Raw genomic sequence first — 15814 nt, 5'->3', positions numbered from 1 at the left:
CGCATTTGCTTTTGCAGATTCACTTCAAACTTCACTACACGCCGCAAGGACCCTTTTTCAGTTTCTGTCCCTCTTTCACATTCGAACATTTTCATACTTCCATGCCGTGTATTAATGGCAACGCGACCACCCAAATAAAAGCACAACTCGCTGTCATACACTGAAAACACAGGCTCTCTACGGACTCACGCTTTCAAACACACGGAGCATAAATGTTGGAAGAACTTGCGTGTTACTTAACGCGTAATCTCAAGGCACGTCGACCTGCAAGCCAAACCTATCTGCTTCTTTTCGCTCAACCCATCTGTCCCAACGCAACACCGCCTACAGCCGCCATTATGTCAGCAGCGTCCTGCGCCAACGCGACGCATCGGGTTTTCAGGGTTTTCTGCCGCCGCTCTTCTGTATCGGTCAGGGTTTCGAAATACGCCACCGGGAGAGTCTGTAGCCAGCACTGGACGATTTAAGTGGTCTGAATAAACTACTGGTAACTTTGACTACGTTACATCTTGGCACCCGAACGGGGACCACTTCAAGCCGTCTTGGTCGCTACCTTGCATGTGGGGTCGTCGGTCCTTGCGTCATCCATTATCATCTGCTTCTGCTGCCCGGACACTTCGTTCTTCGGCACGTGCCATGGATGACGAAGCGAAGGCCGAGGCTTATCGGACAGCTCTGGACACTATTTCCCAGTTGACCGACAGAATCAACGCTCTTGAACAGCGGCTTGCTGAGAGACCCGACTGTCCTTGTGTGGAGCAACCACAGCCTTCGGTGGATTCAGCTCGTGTATCTGATGACGCCCCCGATGCGCAAAATGTGCAACAAGCTACTCTCGATCTCATCTGCGGGCTCTTGGCACCCATCATCGAGCGCATGGATAAACTGGAATCCACGCTGTCCAGCTGATAAAAACCAGATAAGTCATTAGAAATTATTCCAGGAGGAGTCCGGCGGGCGTGCGGGCCCTTGACTCTGACGCCGACGAAAAGCAAGAACGACGGGGAAGAAACATCGGCACACACGCATCTTTCTTCGGCTGCGATGAGCGCTCTACCGATGTTCTCGAAAGATATCCTCACTTGGATACACCAGACAGAGTACTGGATGAAGATATACCGCGTTCCGAACGACGTTGCTGTACCATTAATATCTCAAAGATGCCACCCAGAGACTTCGCAAGAATGCGATATGAGCTGGTAGCCAAAAGGCTGTCCACGTGGAGCGAGGTGAAACCAGCTGTTAGAAGACGCCATCATCTAGACAAGCCCGTGGAAACTGCACAGAAGATGTTCTCGAGAGCTCAGCGTCAAGGTGAATCCTGCGTGGATTACGCAATACAGAAGCTCGAGCTTATGGACGAATGCGAGTACTCAGGAAGCGAACAGGAGAAATGCGACGTCATTCTCGCTTCTGTATCCAGCCAGACCAAGCATCGTTATTTCGACCGGTCGTTCACCTCTCTGGACGACTTATTTAACTCGTTCCTGTTGTACGACAGGGCTAGTACGGCCCAGGAGACGTCAAAGGACAAGCTGCAGACGTAACTCCAGCTACCGTTCGCCGACTCACGGAAACTCCTTCGACCGCCGCACCGCGTACATCGGAGACGTCAAAGCTGGATTCTCCCGTCCACAAACCTGGATTGCAAAGCAAACAGACCCGAGCCGCTTCTAACAAGTGTTCTCCCAGGAAAATCGTTCTGTTGTTTCCAGTTCGGAGGCGTCTGTTGAGGTTTCATGCCGTGGACAATCTGTGCGTGTGGCTTCAACACTACCGAAAGAGCATCAGTCAGACATCCAGTTCGGTCCAGTCAGAGAGAATGTGGTACACCACTTTGTCATCACACACCTCGCGCTGCTCGGGCCTTTTATTATTAAAAGATAACTAATCCGAAACTAAAGGAACTAAAGGATTTGCGCTAGACGCAAAAGATACAGCCCAACAAATGCCCCCCTGCGTCCAGCAAATCCTACACATCAAGGAAAGTTTGTGAAGCCGAATCCTTTCCCGCACACGGTGTTCTTTGCGTTCGACACTGGTTTCGTCAAAGCGTCGGCGATCATGTCCTCAGTGTGTAAGAATGTGATCCTGAACCGTTTGTTTTCCACTTCATTTCTGGCGAATAGGTATTTGAGATCGATGTGCTTTGTTCGTTGATGATACATCGGGTTTTCAGTTATTCTGATGGCAGACTGGTTGTCACAACGGACTTCTAAGGTCTGAGTTCCATAGTTATTGAATCCAAGTTCTGCCATGAACGTTTTAATCCACTCTCCTTCTTTTAAGCCTTCCGTAAGCGCAATGTATTCCGCTTCGCATGTTAACAAAGCTATTAGTTGTTGTCTCTTCGATCTCCAACTGATTGCACCCTGAGACATTGTGAACACGTAACCACTCCTCGATCTGCCAGTGCCGCACTCGTTCCAGCTTGCATCGGTATAAGCTGTTATTGGCTCCTTGCAAGCGCTGTACGTTATTCCAACGTTGCGGGTTCCCTTGAGGTAGCGTAGCACTCTTTTCGCCATCCTCCGGTGACTTAGCGTGTGGTTTAAGTTGAATTGGCTCAGGTAGTGAGTGACAAAAGCAAGATCTGGACGTGTCCCTTGCACCAAATACATTAAGTTTCCTATCAGGGACTGATATGGTACATTCGAATTCTTCTCTGCAACAGTCGTAGTCGTCGTGTCATTCCTCTGTCAAACTTCCATTGGTGTTTTATCGGTTTGCAATCGTCAATCTTGATGCGGTTTAAGATCTCGTCGATGTATTTTCTTTGACTGATCGTTAGGGTCCTGTTCTGTTTGTCATGTAGTACCTCAATTCCGAGAATATAGGTTGGCTCTCCCAAGTCTTTCAGTTCTACTTTGTTTCCTAGGTCCTTGATAGCTGTTTTTAGAAGGGCTGATAAAGTGGCCATCATAAGCATGTAGTCCACATATACGCTCAGAATAACCTTCTGATGTCCTTGGATCAATATGTAAACACATCTATCCGCTTAAAGTCTCCTGTAACCCAAGTTCCTGAGGATTTCATCAAGCGTTAGGTACCATGTCCTCCCGGATTGCTTGAGGCCGTAAAGTGCCTTCTTTAGTAGACATACTTTATTGGCAGCTCCGGGATAGCCCAAAGGTGGCTCTAAGTAGATTCCTCGAGTCTTCCGTGAAGGTACGCCGTCTTCACATCAAGTTGGCGCATCGCCATTCCTTCCTCAAGGCCTAATGCAATGAGGATTCGCAAACTTGTCAACTTGACAACGGGTGAAAAAGTCTCAAAATAATCCACGCCTTCAACCTGCGATGTCCCTACGGCAACAAGGCGTGCCTTATACTTGTCTATATTTCCTGCGGCGTCTCTCTTGATGCGATAGACCCATTTTGATTTGACCACTTTCATGTCTGCTTTCTTTGGTACTAAGGTCCACGTTTCCATTTTATGAAGAGTTTTGAGTTCCTCTTCCATGGCTTCGATCCACTGGCGACGCCATTGCTTCATCGTAAGATCGTGGGTCAGTTTGCTTTTCCTCCGTTTGCTGTTCTGTCGCCATTTCACAGTAGTTACACTGTAAACGCTTTCACACCTTTAAAGGTGTAATAATGTGCATGGCGCACGCCCTTTTTGGTGTAATTTTGGTAACATCATAATGGAGTACGGTTTAGCACTAATTTTCTTTACTCGCATGCTGTCTGTCCTCCAAAAATTCAGTCTTTCAAGTCTCAACATTGTTGAACAGTATTGTAGACACTTGTACGTGCTCGATTATCGCTAGCGATGCATATATGCCTTAGCACGTATCTACTATATCCAAGACATAATGAGAGGAAGATTTGAACTGACACCTGATCTTTTGTAATGCTTTTTCAATTGTGTAAAATATCAGCCTTACAATGTTAGGCAACCAGGTTTAATGTGCATGGCGCAGACCTTTAAAGGTGTGAAAAAGTTTACAGTGTAGCCTTCTTTGGATCAACTTGCAGACGACTAGGTGGTCTACTGATCCTCGTCGATCGTCTTATTGGAGCGTCGTTCTGTGGAGGCTCCACATCAGATTCGTCAGTAGCTTCATACTCACTGTCTTGTTCAAGTTGACATATTGAGCTGTGATTTCCCACCTGGGGGGTCACAACATTCCCACCTTCTGCTTGTGATTCAGCCACATCCATATCAACAAATACGTTATCATGAGGAGGTTCTGGTTCTCGTGATGAGATTTGACTTGAGTACTGAAAGCTTTCGTAATCCTCATGGCTGTTACTGTGGCTGTTCAACAGGAGTGGACCCTTTTTGTCTTCCATAAATTTTAAGTCTCTGCTAGCAATGATTTACTTGCTGGACGGATCATAGAGACGATAAGCTTTCTTGTCTTGGTAATATGCCACGAAAATAACCTGCCGGCTCTTTTTATCGAGCTTCTTTCTTTGGTTGCCAGGAATCCAGGCATAGGCGTTTCGAGTATATTTCCTCTGGTATGCCTCCATCGAGAACCTTCTTGCTGCAACGGTTTTTTATGTATGCCGCAGCGGTGACTGCCTCAGTCCAAAAAAAACATAGGCAGTTCAGCTTCGTGCAGGAGCGTTCGAGCTGTCTCGATGTTCGCTCTGCAACGCCATTCTGAGCGTGTGAATATGGCGCGGTCCTCTCATGAACTATTCCCCTTGCTTTTAAGAAATGTGCCAAACGATCGTTGACGAACTCACCCCCATTGTCAGTACGAATCCTTTTGACAGTCCGTCCAAGTTGGGTTTCGGCGGTGCATATGTGTTCCTTTAATGCTTCAGCGGCTTCGCTTTTGTAGCGTAAGAAATGAACTGCTGCTCGTCTACTACAGTCATCTGCAATAACCATAAAATACTTTCTGCTCCCTATTGACTCCACTGGAAAAGGTCACATAGGTCTAGATGCAGCAATTCTAGTACTTCTGAGCTGTGACTTGAGAGCGCCCTGAAAGGTACTCTTGAGTGCTTCCCAATGACACAGTTCTCGTAGGTTTCCATTCCCTTCGAAAGGAGTGGTAGGCCGGCCACCGCATTCGTTCGTGACATTTTCATTAGCGCGTCGACGTTCAAGTGTCCCATACGACAGTGCCACAGCATTTCTGCACTGTCGATCTTTGCATGATCCGCCCGCTCTGTTACCGGTATGGCTTGTGCATTCATTTTGTAGATGCCGTCAGTTTTCACCGCTGAGAAAACGAAGTTCTCTTCCTTGTGGACGGTGCAATCGTCGTCGCTGAAGGTAACTTTCATACCGCTGACGGTAAGCTTAGACACGGAAATCAAGTTATCCGTTATGCCAGGAACATAAAGAACGTTTCTTGCTGTTAGCCTGTTGTCCACATCGTCATCTAGGACACGAAAAATGACGGTTCCGGACCCTTCAGCGTCAATAGTCTTGCCATCGGCCACCGTAACTTGCCTCTTCTTTTCGGGCTTGAAGTCCCTTAGGATATCCATGCATCCGGTCATATGGCTTGTGGCTCCCGAATCAATGGACCAATCTTCAGAGGCACACTCAAATTCCTTAACGCCAAAAGCAAATTCATTGGTCAGTCGTCCGTTGCTATCTTGTGCTGTGGGTGCTCTGACTAGTCTGGGCGTTTGCCTCGACTTTCCTTCAGTTGTGTCGTGATTTCGAATCCTGAATGATTCGTCGCGATTCCTGTTCTGACGTGGCGTCCTACTTCCAGCGTTTCCGGCTGAATGGGTCCAGCAGTTTCGTGCAAAGTGTCCAGTTTTCCCACAATTGTAGCACTTTAGCGCTTTGGTTTGCTAAGCAAATTTATCCTCGTGCTGGTACCTTTTCGGCCGAACACTTGCTTTACAAGCGGCTTCATCAACTGAGTCCCTTTTCTGACGTTGTTCTTCTTGTAGAACGGCATATCTGACCTTTTGTAGGGTAATATCGGACATAGAACAAACGTCAAAGCCTCGGGCTATGCTCGTGGCAGTCCTTGAATGGCTACAGTAGCTACTTCAGCATCTTCCATAGTCTCGCCTAAACTCCGTAATTGCTCAGAAAGGGATTCTACGCGGTGCATGTATTGTGCTGCATTTTCTTCCTTGGTCCACTTAATCCCGTTAAGCTCCCGTTTTAGAGCAATTTTCTTTTCGAGTACACGACCTCGGTTAACCTCTTCGAGTTTGTTCCAAATGTCCTTTGCAGACGTCTGGTTTACGACGTAACTCGTCTGTGCGCTTGACAGCGACTGGACCATGACGTTAGTAGCCTCGATCTCCTTCTTGTCCCATTCACGCCTGGCATCCTGGTCAGTTGGGCGTTCGCCTTCCACGGCTGACCAAAGTCCCTTCGCCTTGAGGTATATCGTCATTTTAAAACGCCATGTGGGATAATTGCTGAAGTCAAGCTTCTCTAAGTGGACCGAGTGGTTAGTCGACGTTCCCTCCGCAATTTCGGTTTCTCAGAAGAATATGAACTTGCTCACCGCTTGAGGTTACTCAAGGTGTCACTCAAGGGTGTCTTGAAACTGATCTGGGCCCATAACCTTTGTTGAGGTTTCATGCCGTGGACAATCTGTGCGTGTGGCTTCAACACTACCGAGAGAGCATCAGTCAGACATCCAGTTCGGTCTAGTCAGCGAGAGGGTGTGGTACAACACTTTGTCATCACACACCTCGCGCTGCTCGGGCCTTTTATTATTAAAAGATAACTAATCCGAAACTAAAGTATTTGCGCTAGACGCAAAAGATACAGCCCAACAGCGTCCCCGTCAAGAAACCAGTCCAACGTATTGGAAGATTTGTCTGAACTGCAAGAAGCAGGGACACTTCGTCACCAGGTGCCCGGAACCGTTGTCTCGGCAATTTCTCGACTGGCAGGAGAGCTTCCTGTTGTCTCCTTTATTGACATCGAAACGTCAGGGAAACTGAAGACTGATGCCTCCTATACCTGCGGGGAGTCATCAGTAGCTCAGCGTGTTAGCTGTAAAGAACCAGCGGGTACCAAAAAAGTAGATGTAAAAATTTTGCAACAGCATCTGACAGCAGTCCTCGACTCGGAGAGTTTCAACAGAGGTTCATCGTCGTCCCTCATCTCGAAGACGATAGGCTGATTCTTGGCGATGACTTCTTGAAATCTTCCAAGGCAGTCATAAATTGGGCTACAAACTCGTTCGCCGTACAGTGTACCAGATCAGAGAAAGTTCGCGCGGTGCGCTCTCAAGTAGTTGCGTCTTTGACTCGGAAGTTCGATAGCCTACGGGGATCCTTTGAGCAAGACTTCTACGAAGTCATCGGCTCTGCGACACTTCACGATCGCTTCCTTCTTCACATGGAGCCCTTATGCGTCCAGGCCACGGAAGGCACGTTTAAAGTCATTTGTACTAACGCAACGCTTCGACCAGCACGGATAGAGGAAGGAGCCTCCCTGGGCCTGGCTGACAGAGTTCTGTGCACCGAAGAAATTGAACTGAGCAAAGAGGATAGAGAGTAGATTGACAGAGCTCGCAATCTGGAATCGTCGGAAGACTCTGACCGCCAGCCAATTGTTCATTCGTCTCACCAGGAGATCAAAGTCAAAGACATCATCTACAATGTCGGGACATCCCTCTCAAGTGGGGAACTGGAAACTGTCAAGTCGCTGTTACTCGATAATGCAGCCGCCTTTGCAACTCATCCTTCAGATTTGGGCCATTGCAAGCTCGGACACCACTACGTGCCGACGGGGGACATCCGTCCAGTTTCCCAGCGTCCTAGGAGGACGTCGCCGGCCCAGCGAGATCTGGTTAAGGCCATGATCAAGGACTTATTGGATGCCAACATTATTAAGCCTTCTAGAAGTCCTTGGGCATCACCTCTTGTCCTTGTAAAGAAGAAAGATGGCACCACCAGGATGTGCGTTGATTACCGCAAGCTCAGCGCACTGACCGAGAACGACGTGCACCCGCTTCCAAGGATAGACGACGCCTTGGCTGCTGCGGAGCGGAAGCAAATTTTTCTCAGCCCTATATTTGCTCTCTGGATTTCACCAAATTCAGATGAACCCTGAAAATACCCCGAAAACTGCATTCGTTACGCAGTGGGGCCTGTATGAGTATCTTCGCATGCCTTTTGGGGGTAAAGGCGTGCCATCTACTTGCCAACGGACCGTCGACAACGTCATCGCTGGGATAAAGTACCGCAGTGCCCTAGTATACATGGACGACTGCATAGTGTATAGCAAGACTTTTCTGCAGCACACCCAAGACCTCCAGGAAGTATTCGACCGCTTTATCAAGGCAGACCTCAAATTCAAAGCAAAGAAGTGCTATTTCTTCTGCTCTTCCGTCGTGTATCTGCGCCACATAGTTCAAGAGGATGGTATTCTGCCGGACCCTGCGAAGCTCGAAGCAGTAGCCTCGTTTCCTGCACCCCGCAACGTCTCCGAATTTCAATCATTCTTGGGTTTAACGTCTTACTTCAGGAAGTTCATTCCTAATCACATCGCAATCGCAGCCCCCTGCGTCGACTGTTGAGGAAGAACATACAGTTTCAATGGGGAAATGAGCAGGATCGAGCCTTCATGGAGCTCAAAGAGGCGCTGTGTGAACCGCCCGTCCTGAAGCACTTCTCTGAGGATCCTCGGTTCGCGGTACAAGTTCACCCGGACGCATCGTACCAGGGCCTCAGGGCAATTCTTTTGCAAGAAGATAAAAGTGGAGAGTTTCGCCCGATCATCTACTTGAGCCGTTCCCTTCACTCCGCAGAGGAAAACTATGCATCTACAGGGTTGGAAGCGCTTGCTGTTAAATGGGCACTCGACCAGCTGCGTCCATTCCTCGCTGGGAGAAAATTCCCCAAGTAGTTACGAACCATCATGCTCTATGTTGGGTCCTTCACTACAAGGAGGGGAACCAAAGGCTGTTACGATGGTCATTGGCACTCCAAGAGTACGACTTCGAGGTTATTTACAAGTCTGGAGCGTCTCACAAAGGTCCAGGTTGCCTGTCGCGCACTCCACCTTCAGCGCCTGAAACAAAATATGTTATCCTTGCTGTTTCCTGTGAGATAATGCAGGCCACATCAACGGAAATCAAGCATCATCAGCAAAGCGATCCGTTTTGCAAGCAATACCTCGACATTCTTGCACAGAATATAGGTACCAAAAAGGTGCAGAAGAAAGTTAGCAAGAGATACGTCTCGTTCGACGGCGTCCTATACAAGAAAGATGCCGGCCCTCTCCACCAACGGTTCCTTTTGTGTCTTCCAAGCGGTAAGCGGTCTGAGGTCCTACACGAGTTCCACAGTGGGGGGTTCGGTGGTCACATGGGCATTCGCCGCTCGTTTGAGCGTATTCGTGAAAAGTATTTCTGGCCGAAGATGTACAATGACGTCCAGCGCTTCGTTCAGAGCTGTGTCATTCCAGGCCAAATCACCCAAAGGTCGTGCTCGACCCCCCTCAGTTTTGCTTCGAAAATTATCATGGACTCCTTATTGCAAACAAATACATTTTCCCGAGTTTTACTGGACAATGTTGAACTGTTGTCGATTTAGGCGGGGTCAAAGTTCGTCAAAATCGCGAAAACCAAGCTACGAAAAAAGTTACCTACTGAGCAGGGTTTTGAATCTAGGTAGACTTTAGTGACATAGAATGAAAGAGCGTGGCCCTAACATTCTGTCAATATCAAGTTCTTCCCTGGTGTTTCATTTTCGGCCAGCGAAACAGGGCTGCTTTTTGGTGCTATTTCTTACAACTTTGCGCCTTGCTAAGGGCACTTTTCGCACAAGCTGGAAGGGAAAAATACATTCAGCGTGTTCTGTACCTTCCATACTTCAAAATCACATGTTTTGAAGGCCGACCACACAATGCTTTTTGCCCCATTTAATCCCAAATGCCGTACTTTTGGCAAAGTTGGCCGTTTTCAACGCCGTCTTTGAAAATGAAGCGGTTGGCCGAGAACAATCCAAATAGATGGAGATGACAGATCAATATCTCTACTAAATCATATAAAAAAATTGAGAAGGTACTTTTTGATAAGGGCGAGAAAATATTTTTTATGTCCCACATGGTTACGCGAGGGCCGCACGAGACGGCTCCCTATGGTTCCCTGTGCTGTGAGGCGCGCGAACAGATCGCGTGCCTAGGTTTCACAAGCCGCGTCGTGCGGCCGGATATGAGCATTTCCTCTTGTTTGCCAGCCCTTTTGTTAATCAAATGCGTAGTTTTTATAGTTATCATTGCATTGATAAGTATTGTTAGTAGGTGTTTCTCAGAGTCTTCCATTCGCGGCTATTTGAAGTGGCAATCATGAGAAACGACAGCGATGCTTTCACACTCACAAGGAACATTATCAGCAAACGATACTATAACTTCAAATGCGCGTTTCTTATTATTAATAGCAACGCAGATCACGTTGTGAGTGGATAGCTTTTGCTGCATTGTAGCGTCCCAACACGCGCTCGTACATCCACGTAACCTTTAACACATGGTCTTGAAATCGGCTTAGGAGAGCTCATCCGCGGCTCAGCTGATTAGTTTATGATCGTCTTTCTCACATGTGATGCATGCCGGGTAACCAAAAAAGTTGTTATTGCTCCAAGTTTCTTGCTGAAGTCGTTGTGTTCAACAATGGCCGAAGTATGAATGTCAGCAAATGCGTGCGTGCAAAATGAAGGACTACGGTATGAAAGTGCGTGGCACTCACGGAAACTCCAGTCGGAGCAGCGTTCAAGACCTATCTTTTCGCCGTACAGAGGAAATTCTAGTGGTCACTTCTAATGAGGTACCCTAGCAATGGTCGCCTATGCTTGCCGTTTGAAAGGAAAATATGAAAAATAATAATGAAACCGTTGTGCATTCATTTACGTGGATATCTTTTTGCTCTTACTTCAAACTGTTACAATCGCGAAAATAAAATGTGTAGGCAGTCTGAATTGCAAGTAAACTGTTTTTATAGTTCCAGCCTCCTTGGGTGATCAGCAGCAGCCAGCTGTTCAGTGTGGATAGATTAGCACGCACCACATGAACGTCTCGGGCCAGTACGCGGTAGTAGCATAGATGTGACTTAGCTGAATATAATGTCTGTCCTGGTCCTCCATAAGGGATAGGAAAATTTCACCACACGGAAAAACGTTATCCGAGCCAAGCCTCGCGACTCACCCGTGCGCCGTTCAGCGTAACTATGTGTAAAGTGGATGGGGTATAAAAATTATTTTCTCACCCTAATCAAAAAGTACCTTCTCAATTTTTTTATATGCTTTAGTATAGATATTGATCTGTCGTCTCCATCTATTTGCATTGTTCTCGGCCGACCGCTTCATTTTCAAAAATGGCGTTGAAAACGGCCAACTTTACCAAAAGTACGGCATTTGGGATTAAATGGGGAAAAAAGTATTGCGTGGTCGGCCTTCAAAACATGTGATTTTGAAGTATGGAAGATACAGAACACTCTGAATTTATTTGGTCCTTACAGCTTGTGCGAAAAGTGCCCTTAGCAAGGCGCAAAGTTGTAAGATATAGCGCCTAAAAGCAGCCCTGTTTCACTGGCCGAAAATGAAACACGAGGGAAGAACGTGATACTGGCAGAATGTTAGGGCCACGGTCTTTCATTCTATGTCACGAAAGTCCACCCAGACTCAAAAGCCTGCTCAGTAGGTAACTTTTTTCGTAGCATGGTTTTCGTGGCTCTGACGAACTTTGACCCCGCCTAAATCGACAACAGTTCAACATTGTCCAGTAAAACTCGGGAAAATTTCTTTATTTGCAATAAGGAGTCTATGATAATTTTTGGAAGCAAAACTGAGGGGGGTCGAGCACGACCTTTGGGTGATTTCGCATGGAATGACCCAGCTGTCACTTATGTCAGAGGATGAAGGTTACGTCGTCGGCCCCTTTCGGTCTGCTCCAGCCTGTGGATGTGGACACCGCATTCCACACAGTCGGGCTTAACATCGTAGGTCCACTGCAAGCGGCTCGTCGATACAGACACATCATCGCCGCCATTGACTACCTCACGAAATTTGTCGAAGCAAAGGCGGTCACGAACATTGAGGCGAGGACGATCCAGAAGTTCATCGAGCATCGCATCATTCTGAAGCACGGCTGCCCAATGGTTATAACCGACCGGGGAACACAAATGATGGCCAGGTCCACTGAGAAGTACCTTGAACATCGTGGGATTCGTCACTCACCGACTACCGCTTATCACCCGGGAGGCAACGGTTTGGTTGAGAGAGCTAACAAGACACTCAATGAAAAAATGGCTAGGAAGCAAGCGAGCTGGTGAAGATGATGCATAATGTAAATGAGAGTGTTATTGATCAGTGTAAAAATGTAGTTGTGTCCGCAGCCCCAGAGCTTGTATTTACCAGTGAGTTCCCCACTGTTGGCGTGCTTCAGTTTCTTGATATCAGACTCTTGTTACAACCCGCTCTTTGTTGGTCTTACGGCAAATCTCAAGCTAAACCCATTTTGCCCGCTTCAAGTTGTCATTCTAAAACTGTAAAACGGGGTTTGATCACAGGTATCCTATCAAATGCCGTAAAAAAATCTTGTTGTCATCATATAATTCCCTCTGTGGAAAGTCAGCGTCTCCGTTTGAATGATGCTGGTTACCCCCATCACATGTTACTTGGTGCTTTGAATGTTTTGTTAAACACCTTGCTTCTTGGTTCACCCAAAACTAAGCCCTCTGTCCCCAAACGGGTGGTTTTACCCTTCTCTGGTTTACCTCTCTCTGGTTTTACCCGTCTCACAACTTGTTAGCCGTTGCGAATAATTTTCAAATCAACATCGTTTTCAAGAACAACTTCCGTCTTGACCGCCTCACGCCTTTCGCCAAACCTGAAGTTTTTTGCAAGAATCACCGAAATAAATTTGCCCCTGTTCTTCAAACGTTCTTTACCAGATCCCCTTAGCTTGTGGTTTCTGTTATATTGGCCAGACAAAACGTTGCTTAAATGATCGTTTGAGAGAGCATTCTTTAAAAGTAAAAAATAAAGCTTCAAACTCTGAAATTGCAAAACATATGGAAGAATGCTCATTCCATGCTCATGGAAGAATGCTTCCCTCTATGGGATGAAAGAATTGTAAAGGCATCCGAAGTGGACCCTCACAGAAGACTGTTGAGAGAGACCCTTTTCATAACTTCTTGTGGGAACTGTGTCAGCAAACCTTCCGTAATCCTCGGTCCGGCCTTGAACAGACTGCTCGTTCCCCCGAAATGACCTCCTATTTTGTTCTCAACTGGTGTTCCCTTCCCTTCTGTTTGTATATATTTCTTGTTTTGTGAAGTAAAATTTTCAGCTGTGTTTGAGACTTCGTGTTGTGTCTGTCCCTTCGTGTTCCCTAGTCTCGGGGTTTTACATTTTGCAAGACACTCAAGACTATGATCCGTATGTTGGAGGCGGAGACCGCAGAAAAGTGGCCTCACATACTGCCGTACGTCGTGTTCTGCTACAACACCGGCTACCAGGACACTGTGCGTCAGACTCCATTCTACTTAGTGTACGGCCGGGGTGCCGTGCTTCCACTAGACGTCATCTACAGTCGCAGGCAGCCCGTTGACCTGGAGCAAACGTCCGATTATGCTGCCGTCGTCCGATCCAATCTGGCGGAAGCTCGGAAGTTGGCTTCGAAGCATATGAAGTTGGCTCAGCAGAAGCAAAAGCGACTCTTCGACAAGCGTCACCGTGAGGTTTCTTTCGAAAAGGGCGAATTAGTGTTGCTGAGGACTCCGCCAACTGGGCTGACGAAGACAACTATTTTCGAGGGACCACACTGCATCTTGTCAAGGGTGTCCCCGGTCGTGTACGAGATCGAGTACAGCGACGGCAGATGGACAGATCTTGTTCACGTTGAAAATCTCAAACCTTATCTGGAACCTGTTGCGGACTTCGTCCAGACTTAAGTGTGTGTGTGGGGGGGGGGGGCACTGCTTTCACCGCATGTAAATACTCATTGTGTATATAGCTCTTTTCATGGATTGTACATATAGACACCAGGACGTGGTCTTCCTTGGCGCCGGCATGTGGCGGAAGTGTGTTGCCGCGTACCCTTCAGGTGGCGGAAAAGAAAGGAGTGGCACCGAGGTGAAGAGGAAGAGGGGAGAGGACATCGGGACAGTCTGTAGCCAGCACTGGACGGTTTAAGTGGTCTGAATAAACTACTGGTAACTTTGATTACGTTACACCGCCTCACTCAAAACTTGAGGAACCCCACGGCTGGTATCCGATAATACGGCGTGACTATAACCACCGTAGTGCAGATCTGTGAAAGACATTTGAAACTCCCGAGGAACTTATCATTGCAAGAACAGGAACGGACCTTGACCTTTCAGCCCCATCTCTGGGAACATTACACTATGTATTACATCTCTTAGGACCAGCGGCATGGCCGTTCGGGTCAAGGTGCCCCGCTCGTTGGTGGTATCCAAGGTCGTGCTGAAAGGTCGTGCTGGGGTGCCGGATTGGAATGCTACCACCGGCTGTGCTGTCTCAGGTTTTTTCTGGGCTTTCCCAGGGCTTTCCGGACGAATGTCGGCCCAGGACCTATACTAAGCCTCGTATCTCCCTCTGTGCACTCCTCTCTCCATCTATCTGCGTCTGTACGCCACTCATAGCCGCAGTTGCTTCGCGGCACTAACACGGAATAAAAAATATCTTAGCAACTTCATGTTTTAAACTGTTTTATCACGCAGATGAAACTAATTTTTAGCACCTCCCTTCAGCTCACTCTTATTGTGAAATGTTTCCCCGTGCTTCTTCGCGACCTTACCTGCAACCGCTGTCTTGGAATTTCGGATTGGAGGAGAACCGTGACGTTTCCATGCCACACTTTATCGCCTGCTCTGTAAGTCCATTGGTACGCGTTTCATATATTTCATTGTCACGCACGCATCAGGAGAGCTCATCAGCATTCGTCCTGATTGACATTTCATGACAACACTTCACTCGAGCCCTTTAGGTTTCCTGTGACCTCCCCTCGACGACCGCTGGTCACAAAGAAAACGTTTCACTCGACCTGTCTTTCATCCTGTTTGAATTCCAGCGAATGTGAGCAGTGATACGGGATTGGGCGATGGCTATATCGTTGTCTTACACAATGACCACTTTGTTTGGGGAGAACATTTCGTCCACATAATTGGATAGCAACATGAGAACTCACATTATGAAAGACGTTTCATGCGTAAAATGTTTCTGGTTTCAGCACACGATGGCAAGTGCGATGCTGGCCTATTCAAGTGTGACAATAACCGCTGTATCTTTATGGAGTATCGCTGCGACACTGTCAACAATTGTGGGGACAACAGCGATGAGGCCATGTTTGGACTTTCAGCGTGTGGTAAGTCGGGAGCACCAGATACGCATTTATTTTTAATTCGATAGGGTTATTGCACTGGTTCCGCAGAAATTCATATGCTCTGCGCCGAAAACTATACTCGGACGATAGAACCGTGGGAACACCACGGGAACCGTGGGCTCAGGAGAGTGTATGGCAGCTTATGACTCGGCTTTGAGAAAAGGGATGCCGCGCGAAGCAGAGGAAAACTTGCAGAAACAGAGCCTTTCTCCTGTGGGCGCCGCCCACTCTCTCCTGCTAGGGGGGACGTCGCGCTGTTGTCGTTGCAGCCAGAGCCTCGACAGCTATGGAAGCAGCGCTGGTCTTAGAAATTCGTTTATATGCTAGGTAAGGAATTTTCTGACGAAAAAATTCGCCGAGTAGATTGTCTCCCGATGCCGAACATAGTAGTTTGTCTGTTTCATAGATGGGTTTCTGGATGCCCTTCTATCCCATAACAAGCTGCGCACGAGCTACTGCAGCTAAGCGGCGCAGAAGCCAGGAGGCCGACGGGCCAACTATCATGCGTGTATTATTTTCC

At 47.6% G+C, this 15814-nt stretch overlaps 1 protein-coding gene across 1 annotated transcript in view; it reads left to right on the top strand.

The window, feature by feature from the left end:
* LOC135388575 (uncharacterized) overlaps positions 1-15814 on the top strand; it is a 225831-nt gene that overhangs the window by 121784 nt on the left and 88233 nt on the right. The window contains exon 4 of the mRNA XM_064618195.1: positions 15142-15276. Coding sequence (XP_064474265.1) covers positions 15142-15276 — 135 coding nt within the window. The remainder of the gene's footprint in view (positions 1-15141; positions 15277-15814) is intronic.

The sequence above is a fragment of the Ornithodoros turicata genome, chromosome 3 (genome assembly GCF_037126465.1).
Source record: "Ornithodoros turicata isolate Travis chromosome 3, ASM3712646v1, whole genome shotgun sequence".
NCBI lineage: Eukaryota > Metazoa > Arthropoda > Arachnida > Ixodida > Argasidae > Ornithodoros > Ornithodoros turicata.
The sequence above is the reverse complement of the archived record's forward strand: the minus strand, read 5'-3'. Positions and strand labels throughout refer to the sequence as shown.